This window comes from Fulmarus glacialis, unplaced genomic scaffold (genome assembly GCF_000690835.1).
Source record: "Fulmarus glacialis isolate BGI_N327 unplaced genomic scaffold, ASM69083v1 scaffold13298, whole genome shotgun sequence".
NCBI classification, from domain to species: domain Eukaryota; kingdom Metazoa; phylum Chordata; class Aves; order Procellariiformes; family Procellariidae; genus Fulmarus; species Fulmarus glacialis.
The window spans coordinates 56,871-76,896 of NW_009227654.1; the positions used below are offsets into that span (position 1 = coordinate 56,871).

Below are 20,026 nucleotides of genomic sequence, written 5' to 3' on the forward strand. Positions count from 1 at the left end.
TCTCTTAATACTGGCCAATGCACTGTTCGTCTATCAGACAGATTCTGATTCTCTAGAACAGAGTGAGACAGCAGCAAAAATATGTTTAAAATGAAAGTGACAAGCAAAGGAGTGACTTGCATAGGAATGACATCAGTTCTTTGTAATCTTGTGCGCTTTGTGCTGCATATTTAGATACCCTACTTAAAGGAAGGTGTTCTGGGCAGCATGGATTTCAAGTGTGCTGTTTGTTATTTTTAGAGGAAGCAGTGCCAAGTTCAGTGAGGTACTAAAAGTAATTGTGCAACTTCTGCCATTTTACAGTTAACATGATTGTGTGTTGTTCTTTTTTGAAGCAACTGTTAGACATTTTAATTAACCCATTCTCTTCACTTGGCATTTGCTAAAAAATACAAGAAAATTGAAACATGTTTGGTTTCTTTCTAGTCTGCAAAGGGACTAGAGTTAGGGAACAGAAGGAAGTCACATAGCTTCACTCTCCTGAGACCTTTATGTGCACATGTAAACTGAGAAATCCTACACTTTGAAAAGCAGGACAGCACATACCCTTGTGGACAGGCTGTCTAAACATGTGGTTCAGATTGTTCAAATGAAACATGGACATGGTCACCCATGAGACCTTTGTGGGTTTGCTACTCCTGTGGCTGCAGGTAGGTTATGTTGATTTAAGGCTCAGTATCTTTATTTCCATTGAATGCTTCCTGTCAATCTCTAGTGTTATGTAAGTGAGAATATGTGTGTGTGCTAATCATCATTGATTTGTTTTGCAAATTTCTGGCTTGTGAGTCACTTGCTTACTTTTTTGTAACTGATATCTGAAATTGAGGTGAATTGTCAGGATGCCCTCCTGGCAGGAACAACCTATCTATGGCTGTGTCAGCATTTCTAACACCCAATTCATGCATTCATGATGTTTTGAATATTCCTCTAGTGTCAGTTGGATTTTGATGCATCGTGGCATGCTCCTCCTTTATGATTATTCACCAACACTGGTATTATTTATTGGCTGCATAATTAATAAAAATAGTGGTGATTGCTACATAAAAGTGAGTAACTTGAAGAGTATTTTCCCGTCAAAATTTGCACTTGAAAAGGTTGAGGTTGTAAATTCTTTTCAGGGTTTCTCAGTTGCAAGTCTTGCAGTGTTAATTCTCTAATGACTTGGAGAAATTTCAATAAGTATATGAGATTGTTTCCGTTTACAGTGCATTCTTCTGCGTAGGCGTTAGTGTCTCCATTAGTGAGAGAAGGCTACTGAGCTACATTTTTTGATATTTCCTCCTAAAAGAAGTTGCAGTTCTGTATGGACTTGCAGTCCTAGTGAAGAGTTTGCAACCCAGTAAAAGGGAACAGTAGGACTTTAGGCCACTTTTGCATGCTTGTGATTTTGGTTTGTCAGGAGCTGTGTACTGTCAACACTGAAGCTATTCCCTAGCTTAATGTGCGGGTTGTTGTGGGCCCTGGGTTATCACCTATAACCTAATACAAGCAGATAGCCCCAGTGTTCGCCCTAGTGTCCTTTGAAAACAGTCTTCTAACTGTCTTATGTCAGGTGCTGGAGGGCTCTCCCACAGCACCGTCTGCTTGGCAGTAACTTATGATGACTCTCTTTACTTCAGTTCTCTTTACACGGGCAAAAGAAGTCAGAGAATTTTTTCCAAGAAAGTACAAACGTCTTTTTTCCATCTGTTGGGGTGTTTTTCGGTGGGAGAAGACCCTTAGACCACCCCGAACCTTGCGTTTGAGGAGTGGAAAATAGTGTAAAGTATTGGACTGATGCACTTGGGAGACTTCAGACTTGCAGAGTGTTGACATATTTTGGCGCGTTAAGTACTGTTGGTTCTACCAGTATCACTTGTCATTTGTAATCGCTTGCATATTCTTCATAGTTTACCTAATAAATATGCATAATAGAAAACATTTCACTGAAAGCATCTTGTTACTATGACAGATTATTTGTTTTGCTTTGTCAGAAAACTCTACAAGCGTTATGCATTCCTCCGCTGTGATGATGAGAAAGAACAATTCTTATATCATCTCCTGTCATTCAATGCTGTTGATTACTTTTGCTTTACCAATGTTTTCACAACGATCTGTAAGTATTTGCTTTCCCTGGAGCTCTGATTTCCAGATTTGGTTGAGGCCTTATCCAAAATTCTAAACAGCTCTGACCAACATGCCTTAATGTAATTGTTCTGCTTTCTTCCTGGTATCCATCTGTGTATGCTGTATCACTGTTTCTGTGATCCTCTCTGGTGGGCACTAGTGGCGCTCTCTGTGTCACTAAAGGCCTTTGTTTCTAACTTGGTAAAATATGGGCAGCTTTAATCCTTTAGTTGGATCTCCCCCCTTTAGTTGGGGGAGAGTTCTCAACAGAAAATTTTGCGGTGGGCTTGTTTGCATCATGCTAAAGAAGAACAGTATGAATTGTTCATTGTCAAGGTAAGAATATTAACTTAACACATGCTAGGAATTAAAAAGAAAACAAAAAACTTTCCCCTTTTTGTGCTCAGCCTACTTTGCTGCATGCCTGTCTCTGAGTTTGGGATAACAATGAAATGCCCATTGAGGGCTGCATCAGAACTCTGCGACACATAGAAGTACTTTATTTTTTTTCCTTCCTTTTTTTTTTTTTTTTTTTAAAGGTGCCCTAGAGAAACTTTTAGCCTGTTGTTGCTGATGCTTAAGTGTTTTAGAGTTCTCATGCATTTGTGTGCCTGCTGCCCCAGGACCTCGCTAGTGAGGCAGGATAAGGACAGACTTCAGCAAGGCTTATAAAATTGGGGGTGGGGTTGTGTGAAAGGACCCCTCTGGCCCCATGGTAGGGGCTACTCTTGATGGTATGTTATGATCCATATTTGTGTGTATGAAAGACAAAGCAAGCAGACATCTAAGCAAAATAGTTTTTGGTCTTCTTGTGGGCAAGTTCTGGACAATGCTAAAATCTGGTGTGCTGGATGCAGTTAAATTGTCACTTACTTTAAGACTATCAGCACAGAAAATAAAAAGGGAAACATTTTAATTCATTCTTAAATGCTACGAGCATCAAGCTTTTAAGAAAATCCAACCACCAAATGCTTTCTTGAGGGCACTGACAGCTGAGGAGACTTTGAGGGAGAAATGTATTAAACGTCTCAGCTGAAAAGCCCTGACTATAATCCATTTATGCAGTATAAAAGAAGGGCAGATCGCCAAGAAACACAATGACCATTCAGATAATTGGATTTTGTTATAAAAGTTTGGTTAATAGGAGGCTGTGCATGAGATGCTAGGCAATTGAAGAGCACATGCATTTCCTCAGGAGCACATGCCTCCTGAGTCGGGGAAGGGGCTGTAACTCAGTTGATACTATGATGAATTAGTCACTAGTAAACCAGGGTTGAGCATGTGTGTGGTGGCAGTTAGAGGGGAAAAAAGTTGTTTGTTCTTTTTAAAATCAGGAACTCTTACAGTTAGCATAACTAAGAGCAACATGGTATAGAGAAACTTGCAACATTATAATGTATTTTCACTGAATTTGTTCAGCCACAGTAGTGAATGCTGCTGCAAGCAAGCCTTGCAAATAAAGGCTTCGGTTAGTAATTGAATGGGAATTGGTGTTAGTTGTGTAGTGTGCATACATGCACACACAAAAGCAGGCAGTTAGGAGTTGAGCATTGAGTTGCATGCTGAGCTACAATGTAGTCCTGGATACATGAATATTCTGTCTTTACTTCCTTGCCTCTAAGCTGGGAACAAGTAATCATCTTCATGACATGTTTTGAGGCTGGTAAATGAAAAATTATTATATGAAGGCATTATTCCATCCATATTTCTTTTTTCATCTGACAGCGTTTTGCTGTCAGCTCTGCTTCTTAATGACTGCTATGTGTGCACTTCCTGGTTGTCAATCAGTGCTTAGTGTGCAAATGTTAGCATGATTAAATAGCAGCTCTGATGTTGTTTTAACATTTCATGGTACTGCAGTATTATTTTATGACTTATCTTTTTCCCCCCTCTCTTCGTTAAAGAGGTTACATAATTATCCTTCTTCATTTTTTGAAGTGTTATTTCTTCTTGTGTTCGCAGTGATACCATACCATATATTGATTGTTCCTAGCAAGAAACTTGGTGGCTCAATGTTTACAGCCAATCCTTGGATCTGTATCTCAGGAGAACTGGGTGAAACAGGAGTCCTGCAGATTCCCAGGAATATATTAGAAATGACTTTTGAGGTTTGTATTGCTTGATACAAAAAATGCTTTGGATGTTCTGTTTGTTCGGTTTTAAATTCTCCCCTTGCTGTACCACTTTGCCATACATTTCATATCTTCAGTCTATGTGGTTAGTCGCAAATACTTCCTGTGCCTGTACATAGCAAATTTAATCTATATTTAATAACATGCAGAGCAAAATGACTGGCAAATCCTTAGTGCAAGGATGGACAAGACTGTCTTTATATTACAGCTTCGTGCTGTAATGGTGGGAGGTGTCATATCCTCTTCTGTTGGAAACAAGGAAATGATTCTGATTTTTGTGTGTGTGTGCGCGCGTTGGGTAAAATTTGATTGAAAAATCTAGTTCAACTGATGTACTCTCTGCTGATCAAAATAGTATTTAACAAAACAAAGCAAACAAACAAAAACAAATAAAGCAACCTACCCCAAAAAAGCCCAGAATCAATCATGCAGTCAGCAAAGGAGAACCACGTTTCTGATTCCCTGTCTGAGCATGTTCTCTAATAGTTTACTCCTCTAACATACTGCTCTCTTTCAGTTTACTCTGATAAACTCTTCTTTTTTTAATTTGCAGTGCCAGAACCTGGGAAAACTGACAACAGTGCAAATAGGACATGATAATTCAGGGCTGTATGCCAAATGGCTAGTGGAATATGTTATGGTCAGAAATGAAATAACAGGGCATACTTACAAGTAAGTATCATCCTGACATTTCACGTTGGGTAAGTAGAATTTCTGCAGGGAGCTGGCACAGTAGGGCTTGTTTGATTAGAAAGGTCTTATCTCCTGGAACTCTACAGCTGCCACTACCTGAAGCATTAGAAAGGTCATTTGGCTTCTAGCATTAAACAAGTCGTGACTCTTACAAAATTAAACAGAGTTTTCAGTTTGCAGATTCTCATGTCTAGCCTCCAAACATTGGTGGAGAAGATGAGTTGACTGTTACGCATCTTAAAAATAATCTACCTTAAGCCCAAGGAAGAAATAGCAAGTTAGAGCTTGCTGCTTACCGAATATGCATGGTATTTTATATTAAGGCTGAGTGCTCTAGGTGTTATAGAGAGACCTTTGGACACAAGTTGGAACACAAGGGCTTATAAGTGTTAGAAACCTGTGTTTGCATAGTGAAAGTAAAGGAACGAGATTTACAGTAAGAATTTATTTGTGTTAGGTACAGTGTAGTTTGATGCCCGTTCCTTTGTTTAGAGAAACTGTCAGGCTCGTGTTGATGCAAACTGATGGGTAAGTCCACTCAGTTGTCCATGCCAGTTTGTTTGTAATTAAATGAAGAGGCAAGATTCTGTTTTTGGATACTGTTCAGTTTTCTGATTAAGCTGATTAAGCTGACATCACCATTGGTTCATAGAAAGTGATAATGAGCAAGTGAGCACATGTGCTTTCTAGTGTCTGATTTAATACCCCAATTTCAATAGATGTATTGGTATTTTGGCATTTAAGTATGTTTCAGGGTTTTTTTGTGGCTGGCCTGCTATGTAGCGTATTCAGTGAAAGCATAGGTGTATTTCTCCAACCATCTATAGTGTGTAGTGGGTCTTCCCCTTCTACCTCTTTTTCTTCTGCAGCCCTGAAATCATGTGCTACATATAGGATGCAAGACAAAATCCACCACTGTTTGCTTTGCGGATCATCTAGTGAGACATTTAGCACAAACCTGGAACTGAAAAGCTGTTTTACTTTTGCTCCCTCTGCTGGCAAAAGGCAAAACCAAGGCTTTGTTTATTTGTTGCTAGATGAATGAAGTATTTCTAACAGCTATACTAGCAGAATTTGGGTATTACGCAATTGCAGTTGAAAGTCTTTGGCATGGAATTGAATCTGGGTTGAAGGACTTGATCCAAATATCTCCTTTTTGTTCTAAGGTTTCCCTGTGGAAGGTGGCTTGGAAAGGGAATGGATGATGGCAGCTTAGAGAGGATCCTGGTGGGAGAGTTGCTGACTTCCCACAGTGAGGTTGATGAGCGGCAGTGCCGAACCCCTCCTTTGCAGCAGTCACCAAGCATGATCAGAAGATTTGTCACTATATCGCCAAACAATAAGCCAAGTGAGTGGTGGGGGATGTTTTATCTTGTATGTTCTGCATCATCACCTGAGGAGAGCTGCTTGCCAACAGAACTGTAGGTTTTCTTATATTTTAGAACTGTAGCTTGGAGAGGACCTGTGAAACTCACTTAGCCCAACCCCCTGCTCAAAGTCCAGCTAACGTCCGAGTTACAATCCTGAGCAACCTGTTCTATCTACTCAAGTTTTGAAAGTCTCCAAGGATGGAAGGAAGATGCCTCTGGACTCCTGGTCCAGTGCTTAGCTTGGTGTTTTCTGTATTCTTGTCCTTCATCTGTGGAATGAATGCTATGGAGGAAGGTAGAAATTTGCTGTCCTGTCTCTGTCTGTCCTTCATGGATGAGAAAGCTTGCTAGTGGTTTCTATTCATGGACTTTAGTTTTCCAAGATCACTGTTCTGGGGTTCTGTTATTCCTGATAAAGTAGGTGGCTACTTTGCTCCTAAGCATGCTTGGGTTTACAGTGAAACTATCATCGGAAGTATTTCCAGGATGCCCAGATTTGGTGGTCCTAATCAAAGCATGTCTCCTTTCCTTAGGTTTGGGCCCTGGTCTGAAAATGCATATAATATGTAAAAAGCCTTTCCACCTGTTGTTGTGTTGAAACATCACAGTGTTAACTTCCATATAAAACCAAACCATCTCCATTTCTACCTCCTCCACAGTAAATAAAAGTAGAATTGGATTTCTATTACCCACAGTCCAGCACCTTTTCACTAACAGTATAGGTTATACTGGTTCATACTCCTCTTCCTTTTTTGTGTATGCCTTATCCCTCATGCACAGGTACAATTTCTAAAGCTGTTACAGAGTGACTGGATATATTTTTCTATTTTGCAGAGTTAAATACTGGTCAGATACAAGAAGCTATTGGTGAAGCTGTCAATGGTATTGTCAAGCATTTCCACAAGCCAGAGAAGGAGGTGAGGAGTTTTGTTGTCTGTGTGGTGGCACTCCTGTCTTAAAACTCTTATTAGTAAGCATTGTAGAATATATAACAGAAATAACTAAACTGAATGAATAACCATCTCTCTGAAAATTCTTTAAGTGGAGCAAAAATGAGATACTGAGACTACACTGGCATAGTACATCTTCAAGTACCTCAGTTTTGCTGCTAAATGGAGCATTCTGTTAATTTAAATGTTAACATTCTGTTACTGGAAATGGTGTTATTAGTCAAATTCTGCCAAGGATTCTACCTGTACCACTGTCAAGAGTGTTGCCTCCTGTTTAGTTTGTTCTGGATTAACTGACATTTTACATCTACATTGAGTACTGGGTAGGTTTTTTATGCCTGTTTTGCGTTATCTTTGCTACTTAAAACATGGAAACCCATGGGCCACTTTAAAAAACCAAAAGAAACAGAAGACCTTCACCCAAACACCCACCCCCATCCCCCTGCAAGTGAAGCAGAAGTGCCTCTCAAAGACTCTGGTACACTTCTACATGTAATCATCTTAACCGACACAGCAGTTATTTCCTGAAACAAACATAAGAAGCATGCCTCTGTCAAAGCATCAAAATCCAGCCCTTGTGAGCAGGATGGTGTAAAGCAGTGCTGGCTCCTGTATGGATATCTCTTGAAAGTAATTAATTTTTTACAAATAGGTCCTCCAATTCCTTCTGCACCTATCTTTTCTAAGTTCAGTATAGCATGGCAAATTCATATACAGTATAATTCTGGTTGATGGTCGCATTTACACAATAGTCTCAAGTGGTCATGCACTGGTTTTGCAAAATAGAATTTACTGTCATGTTCTAAAGAAGAATTTGGGTTTTTTCTGAGGTTTAAAAATTGCATTAAATGTTGTTTTGGCTGATAAGCAAACAGTCTGAGGCACCTGCTACAATGGACCTGTGATTTTTATTACTTAGTAAAAGAGGAAAATACTTTCTTAATTTTCTGTACAGTGGTTATTATTATAGATAAAAGTGCTCATGATCTTTATCTTGGCCTTTTTGTGGCTTCATTTGATGACAACGAGGCCCTGGCCTTGTTCTTAGAGAGGTCAGCAAATTCTTGAATGCTCAGGACTTGTGAGAACTGGGCCATCCTGTCTGGAGTCACTGTTTGACAGTAGACTGTAACTTGGGGCATCTATTTATTTAAAAACTGGTTTCAGTAATAGATGCATGAGACACTTTTGTGTCCCAAGCTTCCAAAGTGAGATAATAAGTGTGTGTGCTTTCTGTGTGTGCTTGGCAGAGAGGCAGTCTGACGCTGTTGCTGTGTGGAGAAAGTGGACTTGTTTCAGCTCTTGAGCAAGTGTTTCAGCATGGATTTAAATCACCGAGACTCTTCAAAAATGTCTTTATTTGGGACTTTTTAGGTAAGTGGGAGGAAGACATACCAGAGCCTGCTTGTGTCTTTGAAATATATCCATCCATGTGCCTTTTCATTGCCACTGTGTCTCAGCTGGTGTGAACACCATACTTCTTGGAGGCATCTCGGCAGCATCTCCTTGTATCATCGTTTTACTGTAGCATCTCAAAATTCAGTAGATACTAGAATCTCTTTAGCACTGTTCTCAGGGAAGGAGGTGGAATCCCAGTTTTACACATGGGAACGCAGGACTGAATCAAACAGAAAAAAACAATTTCTAGACATAATCATTCAGAAAATTCACGGATGAGCTTTGAATCTAGGTCTTTCAACTTTAACTGTCCCCTCCATGACGCAGACACTCATCCTAATTTGCCAATGGGCAATATATGGGCATCAGGTAGCGTTATGGACTTGTAAGCATGCTTATGGGGAAAGCATTATACTGAGGTGGTATTAAATTTAATAATCTAAATTTGGAGGTCATAGTGCCTAATTATTTTATTCCAAGAACAGAAGAATGATATTTCAGGTATTTTAGGACTGCAGTATGCACTGATGAAACTTCATTATCTCCCACCATTCTTTTAAGAAAAAGCACAAACATACTATGAGACCCTTGAGCAGAATGATATGGTCCCAGAAGAGAACTGGCAGACAAGGGCCAGGAATTTCTGTCGCTTTATCACTGCTATCAACAACACCCCTAGAAACGTTGGGAAGGATGGCAAGTTTCAGATGCTGGTGTGTCTTGGAGCCAGGTATAAAGAAACTTTATTATTATTATTGTTGTTGTTGTTGTTATTACTATTATTGTTATTACTGATATTTTAATAAAATGAAAAGGATGTGGCATATTGGTAAGATAAAGCCAAACAACTGCTGGGTTGTGCAGTTTGACTATTACTTACACAGTTCTTTGATGTAATTAAAGAAGGATCAAGTGAACCATGCCCTGACTGAGTTCTTAGGCATGTGAAGTGTGGGAAATCTGAGATACAAAACTGCATATCCCAAAGAGCTGAGCAGCTGAATCAAGAGAGAAAGGTAGTAGGCTGGTGTGAATAGCCTCCTTCTCATGTACTGCTAGCGAGGTCGGAAGATAGAAAGAGAAAACCATCCATTAGTGAGGCCTCTCCAGTTAATGGCTGGGTGAATTCCCCACCCTCCACCTACTCATTGTAGGAGATGGGTAGGAGGGAAGCTGGGACCATCTAGAAGCCTCTTGACACAAAGGCAATGGAGCAGGCTAGTGACTTTGGGCCTGCTTGGGACTTCCAGGCCTCCTGGGAACCATATCTTTTGATGTGAGGGGTGGAAAGCCTAGAAACGCATCTCTCACGGATGCTCCCTACTTAAACAAGTTCCACAGACAGTTACTTCCCTGCGTTATAAAAATATGCGGAGAAGATGGTATGTCTGTTTAGAAGGCAAAGCATAAAAATCATGTCGGTGAAAATGAGAAATTAACTTGGCTTTATTTTTATTTTCAAATTGCAAATTGCCACTTTGTCAGAGACCACCTTTTGCATCACTGGATCGCCTTGCTCGCAGACTGCCCGATCACAGCACAGATGTATGAAGACATAGCACTGATTAAGGATCATACTCTTGTGAATTCTTTGATTCGAGTGCTGCAGACCTTGCAGGAGTTCAACATTACGCTGGAGGCATCTCTTGTCAAAGGCATCGATATTTGACCTCTTGTCCCACAGAAAAAACTATCTTTTTTTTAAAAAAAAAAAAAGCAACAAGGAGTGAATCTCATTAGTATACAAAAGTTCTGTCTGCCAGTACATTGTATCGTGAACTTGTTCATGGCCCTAAAATGCAACTTTTGACTTTTCTTGAAGGAAACTCAAAAAATAGTACAGGCAAATGGATAGAAGCTGTAAACTCAATGTAAAAAAGAGGATTTTGGTATAAATCTATTTTAGAGTTTATTTGCTGATTTGCTTTTTACACACTTTCATGTGAAAGAGATAGAGATGAGTATTGTGCAGCTTATTTTAAAGCTGCAGTATTTCCTTGCCATAGAAAATGTGCAGTGAGCCTTTCAGCATTCTGTGAACTTGCCTTCAGATATGCTGTATGTCATAGACCCCAATACACTCCATTTCTGCTGAGAAGGTCATTCTATAGTTTTTAAACTAATATTTTATATATTAACATTATTACCAATATTTGATTTTTAATGTATCGGGTCATGTTCTGCTGCAAGGGAACTACAAATCTGATGTGTGCTTTTTTTTTTAATAGCTCCAAAGCACTGATTTGTCAACAAATCATTTTTTCCTTTATTTTTGTTGTCAGTATTATTTTTAGTGAAATCCAGGAGACTGAACCGTGAAATGTGCAGAGATCAAAGTAATATTTTTCATATTGGTACGTAATTGCACAGAAGAAATTAAGCGTGTTTTTTAACTGATGTTTTTTATTTATTTAACCTATCATTGTGTTTTGTAAGTTTGTCTTTAAAAAAAAGATCTTCTATGATACAACTGGCTATATTATGTTGCAATTCAGACTTTACAGTGCAGCCCACTTAAATGAAAAACCTGGAATAATTGTTCATAACACAAAAATGTTTCCACTTGAACCAGCCTTTTGAAGTTTGGTATATGGTTGCTGCTGGTAATTCTCTTAACTGCTAATAAAGAGGGGCATGAGTTCCCCAAATGCCAGATGACTACATAAAGATGTTTATGCCCCCACAAAATAATAATGGTATACCTTACTAACAAATATAAGGATTTCTTAATTCTTCTGAAAAGACAGCAAGTAGTAAGGTTTTTTTTTTTCCTTTTGAATGATGATGTCTTGGGTCCTGTTGTCACAGTCTGCTTCATTTGGGATGCTTTTGTTTTTAGCAGGGAAGGCTTTAGTCCACTTCTACAATAAAACACAAACTTTTGAAAGCTTAATTTATTGGAGATCTGGAACTTGGCAAATGCCTAAAGGCATCTCTGTTCGTTTGAATCCTCTGATAAAAATCTCTTTGAAGTGAATATGTGACTTAAGAACAGGCTGATTTATCAGCATCACAAATTACTGTACAGATATTCAGGGCTATGTATTTAAGAGGTCTCCACTGTATAAACTTATCTCAGTATTGTCTCTCTTTTGAGGAGCAGAGTCCAAGTTTTTTGGTTCATACAATGTTGTAGCACCTTTTCTTTACCTACAGCTTAGTCACATCTTGTGATAGTTTTATTTCCATAATTTATAAGTATAGCACATGTATTAAATTTTTGAGTATTTTTACTTTTGTCCTATTTATTTCATTATTAAACTGAGAAGTTCCTTTGTCACTACTAATCAGAGCAAGATTCTTTTTTGATTTCACAGTAGCATTAGGAAGATGCAAGGGCAATGTCCAAGCCACTCCTCATTCTGGGTGGGTGTGAATTCTTTCACAGTCTGGAGCTTACAGGAGCATTTCACAGAAGTATTTTGTATGTGCAGGTTTGGTTTTGTTCATTTTTTCCATCTTTGCAAGGGCAAAAATAAAACAGATGTACTTTATTCTAAGAATTTCATGTATTCAACTTAATATGTTGGGATAATCTTTACATGCTTGCCCCAAATTGCTTATTTATGTATTAATAATAGCAAAAAAAAAAATTTTACAGTGCTTTCAGCTATATTTAAGACAACTTTACTAGGCCTGTGTATTTCACAGGGAATATGTCTACATAAGAAAGGAGGGTTGAATTAATTATTTTGACCTTAACAGATTAGTTGATCCTGTTAAAACCGTATCTGTCATAGTATGAAGTATGGATTAATTTTATCTTGCATGAGGTAATAACCTTGAATTAAGTTTGGTGGTGGTTTTTTTTTTTTTTCTCCTTTACGTAAGTTCACCTAGTGTGGCATGATGCCATTGGTTTAATGGCTTGCTTTGATGTGAATCTTTTTGGCCTCATTATGACAGTTAGCGATACCTGGGATGGACACAGGCTGGGCTTTGCTGGTTCCCAAGTGGTGGGTTCTTCGGCTAGCACATGAGGATGAAGCTGTCCATCAGTGACAGCACCCTGTTGTGCTAGCTCTCCAGACGCAAAAGGAAGATGCAGAGGTCATCTTCCCAGCTCCTCAGTTACTTTATTTTCACAGGAAAGACCTCTTTGTCATAGACCCTTTCTGCTTCTCTCACAGGGGGGACTATGCTTAATCCCATTAGGATTCAAAGCACTTTTTGGTATGGACTTTTGAGTCTCGAAGATTTGCTCCACTGAAGAGCAGTAGAAGGTTCTGAAATGCAGCAGAAAAAATGTTGGTTTTGTTGAATCCAGAGGCCACCAAGGAAGACTGAGATACTAAATGTAGCTCTGTGCTAGCTGTAGCTGTTCCCTGGTTTTGGGAAGAGATTTGGCTGATGTATCCAAGAGCAGTTCAGTCTGTAGTAGCAGCCATAATCCCTACCACTCTTCAGTGTTTACCACAAACCAACCTACTTCTTTCATTGATGTAGCTAGCATCAGTCCCACAGAATAACGTTAGGATCCAGCATTTGCTCCTTCCATGCCATTCTGCTGATTTGGATGACTCTATATAAGAACAAATGGTGCAGTCGGCATCTTTTACACTTTAACTAGAGCTTTGTAAAATCCATTTCCCTTTTTAAAACCTGCATTGCATTTTTTGTTCAGAAATGAGCTATAGAATAATGCAATTGTAACTTTTTTTTCCCCCCTGTTACTTTTGTAAAATACGGGAGCAGATTTGGTAGGTGCAGGTTAATGTGGCTATGCTGTTTTGTTGGTTTGTGTGTTTGGTTTTTTTTTTAACAGTTAATGGGAAAAGATAATCTTTTTTTAACAGCAGACATGCATTCTGTAGAGAGAAATATAATGATAAAAAGTAGTAATTCGTAATGCAGTAAATATATAGTGCTAAATTGGCCAAACGTGTTTACAGGCTGATACCTGATTTGAGGGGAAAAAACAGGCTATCACCTATTAATTATTTATGCTTCTTTGATTAATGCTGTCAGAGTTGATACAATGATACTTTATACGAAAAGAAAATGCAAATTAATAAAGACTTGTTTTAAATGTATGAAATACTATGATGATAAGTTTATACAAAAAATAGCCTTTACTGCCATAAACTTAACCATCTGACATTCTGTAGCTGAAAACATACTCATGAACTGAAGACTATTCCACAACTTTTTCCATTATGAAGAGTATTTTTCAAATTGTTCAAATGGGACCTACTAGCCGGATGATCCATATTTTTGATGTGTTTTGAATTCATGAATATGTTAAGGTTTCTGCAGTGAAACTATTCAGAGTTAACTTTTTCTGTATGTTGTCAAATGATTTTTGTCCATAGTGCAAGATCTATAGGATACTTGAAAATACTTGAAGATATTGTACTTCACATCTTTGTAGTTCTTTATTTTATACCTAGAGATTGGCTGTTAAACTAAGATAGAGCATCAATATCTTATAAACTATATATTTTACTACATGGGGAAATCACTGGTTTGTTTTTTTTAAGGGCGGGTGTTGAAGTTTACATTATAATGACAAAACCAGGTACTGTTTTCCTTTTTTATTTTTCCTGTGACATTTCAATCCATTGGACATTAAATGTGAATTGGATATACAAAACAGTTTTACAGATGTAGCTCATTTGCTGAATTGCAATAAAATTTGTCTTCTAACATGAGAAATAGCATTAATGTGCTATTTTCAAAAGCCTCTTATTATAATTTGGCCAATCATCTTTTCTTCTTTGCCTGACTGCAGGTATGTATGACATTTTAGTGTCTGATTTCAGGAGACCTTTTTTGTACAGTTTTGTATCTGATCTGTTCAACTAAATGCCTCCTCCCTACCAGTGTAGCCTTCTTGCAAGCGATTGTTGTCGATCAGACTGCCATCAGTGGAAGAGATGCCTACTCGGTACTCAGGGAATGGGGAGAACAGGAAGGCAAAGGGACTAATGCAGATCTTGGAAGGTATCTGTGAGTACACACACATATATGTGCTGCCATTTATATTAGCTTTTTTCCTACCTTAGAAAAACTTTTGATACCAATAACCAAATTTGGTGGAGGTCTCCAAATTTTATGTTCTGAAAAATACAATTAGTCACCTCTATGTACCATGTACTCAACCTTTCTCTTTATGTGAGAGGATCCATACAGAGAAGCAGGAATTGTTGGAAGTGTAATTATCTGATGCTTCAAATATAAGGTTAAGTGAGAAAATAGCACTGTCCTCCATCTCTGAGACTCTGACAACATCTGTGGCACACATGCGTGCTCAAGCATTATTGCCTATATTGCCTGTTTCCTGCTTTTTTTACCCCATCTTTGCCCAGGGTAAGATCTAACTGGACAGATAGTCCCAGAGGAGGAATTATTGGGTGGAGGGGTTGTACTGGCACAGAGGCAAAAGTACGGTTCCTTCCCTCTCCATTCATTCACTTTTTTTAATGACTTGAAGTACATACCAATGTAGTGGAGCCCTGTATAATCTTGGTTCATTAGATATTGCTCTGCTTACCTCACCTTGAAATTGGTTCTGCCTGCCTTATTGTATCTTAAATCTAGTTTTTAGATTTGAGTGGAGTAGTAAACAAATGTGAGCGGAACTCATTTGTGGTTATGCTTTTCTGCTGCCTGAAAGTTTTATATGTCAATTGTGTGAGAAGCAGGGAGACCAAGTCACTTCTACTCACTTTCATCTCCTGCTTCATCCAAAATGCACTTGCCAGGACATCCCTGCTTGAGCAGGGGGGTTGGAGAAGATGACCTTCAAAGGTCCCTTCCAACCTCAGTCACTCTGATTCTGTGGTTCCTCCCCACGTACAATGACAGGAACAGGTAAGAAGGCTGAATGCCACTTCCCCCATGTTGTATGGTTTCTGCCATTCCTTAGTAGCCCAGCATCTGCAAAACTCATCCTTCAGGTGCAATATTCTTCCTGTGTTTTGGGGAGCTGCCCTCTCTTTTGTCAGCTATAGCCGGAGAGCCTCTTCTTCTGATCTGCATGTTAACAGTGGCTAACTTCTGCTTTGACAAATTTCTGTTTTGAAGCTGACAAATACAGAAGGTAATTTTCTCAGTCTGGGAACAGTGGTTCACGTTAGGACTATTCTGAACTTGGTGGGGTTCACTCTGTGTCAAACTGTATGAGGTCATCATTGGATGTTTTATACCATCAGGGAAAATGCAGAAGGAAAGGAGTTTGATCATTATTTGGTGGTATCTCTGCTTCCTTCACCTCTCTTTGTTTCTCCCCCTACAAAACCCTGGTCTGGGTTGGAGGATTTTTTTAAGCAAAGCAAAATAAAAAGTGTTAAGATCTCTCTTGGAACCACATCAGTCTTCCTGAGCTGGCAGTGATTCTGCACTACTAACAACTGATGGTGTCATCCTCTGGGCTCGCTGAGGGAGGTGCTGAGAGGGTGAACTCAGCCTGCCCCATGCTCTGATGAGGTGGTGCTGGTGGGTGAGCCTTGGACAGGTTTGGGGGGGTGCAGTTGTGAACTTGGTACCTGCTGCCAGGCGTGCCGCGCTTGTGTGAGATGCCAAACCTGCCTCTCTTGGAAACTGAGACAGTTTCAATTCCCTGGGCTTACTAGACCTGCTGCTTCTAATTCCTTTGCAGGGCACTATGAGGATGGACGTGGGGCAGGCCTGGATGGAGCTGTGAGGTAAGCATGGCTTCAGAAACACGTTCACTTCATCACAGGTGGCCTCGAATCTTTCAGACTTCCTGCAAGGGGAAGGAACAAAAAGAACAGGGGCCTTGGTGAGCAAAGTGTGTTGTGCAGCTGCTGGTTTCACAGCGCTTTTCCAAGGGTCAGGTCTGAGGTGGTTTTATAGAAGGTGGTGCTTATTAATGTCTGTTGCTGAGGAGAGTTTGAGTGCTAGGCAGTGATTGTCCGTTGACTGACTGGTCCAAAAACACGGGTCTAGAAATATGCCTGTGTTATGATTTGTTGTAGTGATGACTTGGAAAGTTCTTACAAAGTACCAGTGTCAAAGAGCTGCACCAAGCAGATCTTTGTCTAAAAGTTATTTCACATAGCAAAAAGTCTCCCTTTTTCCCTATTAACTCAAAGTTGTATATTCATTAATAGAACATACCGTATTCAGTGCTGCAAGAAACAGGAACTGTTCTTTTTCAGTGACAGTGGCATTTTAAGATACAGATCCTACAACATTTAAAATATCACTGATGGATATGATGTTTGTTTCAGGAAAGTTTTTCTACCAGTGGCATAAAAAGAGTTAGATGAGTATAAATTACATTAGAGGGTCTAAAAGACCTCCTTGTGACCAGAGGAACCCCAGATTTCCTCATTTGAGATAAGCCATGTGCAGGTTCTGCTCCCAAGGAAAGCCACTGTTAAATTGCAAAACTGAATGCTTGATTACTGAAGATGTGTTATTTTATGTAGAACTCAACAACCTATTTGGTAGCTTGGAAAACCCTTGGATGCTAAGGTGGAAAGTGTAAGTGCAAAAGTTTGAGTGATTCATTTAAAATAATTGTTCAAAACCCAGTATACCTATGGAGATGAGTAAGACTTGAAACTACAGCTCTGAGACATTATGTGTGTGAAAAGCTTTGGAATAATTAAATATTTGGAAGTATTTCCTCACTTGTCTGTCTGCCCCTTTCTCTTTTTTGTTCTGGCATCTCCCCCCTGCCCCTGAGTTGTTTTCAGCTTCTGTCACAAGCACTCATTGTGCTCGCTCAGTTATGTTAAATTTTGGGTCAGTATGATGCACTGTTGCTCAGCCCAGCAGACCCACTGCTTCTCACTACATTAAAGTACAAATGAAATGGTAATCAAAATGTTTTCAAATAATGTTTGCTTATCATTAAATAATAAAATTTAACAAGGATTATAAAGCATAAAGCAGTTTTTATCCCAAATTTTCAGACAAAAGTATTCGACTCTGCTCAGGAGATCAGGTGCAGAATTTGTGGAGTAGTTTTTACATCCAGCTGCTCTGTGGCAGCTTAGTCTTGATCTCTCAACGTGAGGCAACTTTGAGTGATACTTAAAGTGGAGGGCAGGGGGGAGTTGGGGATCTTGTCTGTATGGAAGAGTTCCTTTGGAGCAGCAGGCAGTGTTCATAGCAGTGTTGTGCTCCTGGCAGTCCAAAGAGATCAGACAGTGTTAGCAGGAAGAAGTTCTTGGTTTTGCAAGATTGTAAGGTAGCACACACATTGGTACAATTTGAAAAAGCAGACAAGTTTTCTGATCTGCAGACTTTCTCCAAACATAAGACAGCCAAACCTCTCTTCCCCCAAAGCATCTGTGAAACGTAACTGAATGGGACTCCGGTCCACACAATACTGAGAAAATTTAGTTCAAGACTAAAATGCTGTATAGTATCTAGATGAGCAAAAACTTTGCTATTGGTTTTAGGATCGCTATGTATAATGTATGAAAATACCCTGTTTGCATACACTTCTTGCAGATATTTACCAGTAGCTATTTTCCTCTCTAAAACTTTGTGCTTTTATTTTATTTTTAATTGCTGAAAAAAATCCACTGTGCTACTTGGGGTCTCTTCCTCTTGAACTGCCCCTGGTATGTTTGTTTTTCTTTGACCATAGTTAACTTACTGCTGAAGTTGAATCTTAAGAATTTTTCTAGCTTCTCTCTCCCAGTAAAGATCGTAGTACCTAGTGTGGTCATCTGTCACTTTGACTCTGTAGTTGAACAGAAATAGTTAAGAAGGCTACAGAAAGACATCCGAGTTGAGGTCTGAGCTTCTGTCTGTTTTGTGTCTTTAAAGAGTGATTTAATGGCAATTCTTCATCATAAACAAATGAGTATTATATGTGAAATAATAGCTAGGATCCTTCACAAAGCACTTTGAGATACATGTGTAAGAAATGGTTTAATTGACTAAGATAAATTTAATATTCTTCCTGTTTGTTTTCCAAGCTGTGTTGAGATCTTTTGATCTAACTCAGGCATTCCCAAATATTTATGTGTCACTTTACATTTTAGTTTACAGAAGTAAATAAGATGCTTTGGTTTTACTGTGTCTCAGAAAGCTTTAGTTTAGGTATATGGCTCTTCTCCTCAGTGTCTTTTACTGTTTTTTCTGCTACACTCTTCATTTGTAGATTTTATGTCTTTTGTCAAATCTTGTGCTGAATTTTAATTAAATGAATATTGGTCAAGTTCATTGAGGAACCTTGACTGGAAAGTGTCTGAAATATGTAACAGCTTTTCGGTACAGTAGCTTGTAGTCACATGCCTCAATGGGAGATGGCTTCTCTGTGCATTTGGGAGAACTGTTTGTAGAGACACCTTGACTGATATCCCCAGATGAGAGGTGTGTGGATGTGCGAATTCCCATTGTAAGTATGGTTGTTTATTCATGAATCATGGAAACCGTCAAGAAATTCTTCATTCATTTATTACTTTTGTTGCAGGGGATGCTTGGGGTATCGTGCGGGGCTGGAGAATCCTTGGAGAGTTTAATGAGCAGCTTTATGCATTTATAGATTAGTTTGACTAAGACTGAAACCGTGCAGGAGATACAATAGGTTGTTTCTCATTGGATTTTAGAAGAGAATAACTTTGATCATTTCAAAAGCAGTGAAGCCTGATGCTCCAGTGAGAAAGGAAAGTGGTAATTTATAGCTACCATTAAGGAAACAAAGACAAAGACTGAGGGAAAGTTTCACCCTGAAGATTTACTAATGTGTATAAACCACCCTTACAACTAGAAGTAGGTCTGTATTTCTCACAGAACAAAACAAAAGAGAAAAGGCAGCGAAATGGGGATGGGAGGAAGGGGTAGGAAAGAGTACTGCCTGCTTTCACTTGCACCGTGAAAGGTCAAACGACATTCAGGAAATTATAATTTCAGTGAATAATGGATAGGCCACTTTTACCTGCGAAAGGAAGGACAGCTGTGGGAAATCCCTGGCTGGGAAAGGAGGTGGGATGGGGCTGGGGGTGGTGGTGTGATGTTGTGGGTTCTGGTATGGCCTTCAGACGGGGACTTCACGTGCTGCAGTGGGGTATAATTACTTGGTAAAAACTGTAATACTGTATTTTTGAAGAAACACAAGCAAGGCTCGAGTGAGTTGTGTGTATCTGGGCTGACAGGATGCAGTCGTACAGGATCTTCACATGGGCTTGTCCCTACTAGAAAGAGACCGTTTTATGGGCCGCTCCAGAAAGGGGAGCACCTCTTCCAATACACTTGCCGCTGGCACCCACAGTCTGCGTGTGAGGTATTTTATGTACCTTCAGGACGCATCGGCTCTCCGGGACATCTGTGTTTAGGGTGTTGTGCAGGTGTTTGAACGCCGGTGCCGTGGGTGGGTGCGCTGGTGCGGTTGATGCGGGGTGTTAATGTGGGATGGGGCGGTTCGCGTGCAGGGGGCTGCGCTCACCGCCTC

The 20,026-nt window shown here is 39.5% G+C and overlaps 1 protein-coding gene across 1 annotated transcript in view; it reads left to right on the top strand.

Moving 5' to 3' along the window:
* Positions 1-10,794, top strand: part of DENND5A (DENN/MADD domain containing 5A) — a gene marked incomplete at its 5' end in the record, with an annotated part of 47,822 nt that extends 37,028 nt beyond the window's left edge. The window contains 8 exons of the mRNA XM_009583225.1: positions 1,974-2,095; positions 4,069-4,214; positions 4,792-4,910; positions 6,098-6,279; positions 7,136-7,218; positions 8,502-8,625; positions 9,211-9,379; positions 10,135-10,794. Of these exons, the coding sequence (XP_009581520.1) occupies positions 1,974-2,095; positions 4,069-4,214; positions 4,792-4,910; positions 6,098-6,279; positions 7,136-7,218; positions 8,502-8,625; positions 9,211-9,379; positions 10,135-10,318 (1,129 nt within the window). The remainder of the gene's footprint in view (positions 1-1,973; positions 2,096-4,068; positions 4,215-4,791; positions 4,911-6,097; positions 6,280-7,135; positions 7,219-8,501; positions 8,626-9,210; positions 9,380-10,134) is intronic.
* Between the last annotated feature and the right edge of the window lie 9,232 nt (positions 10,795-20,026).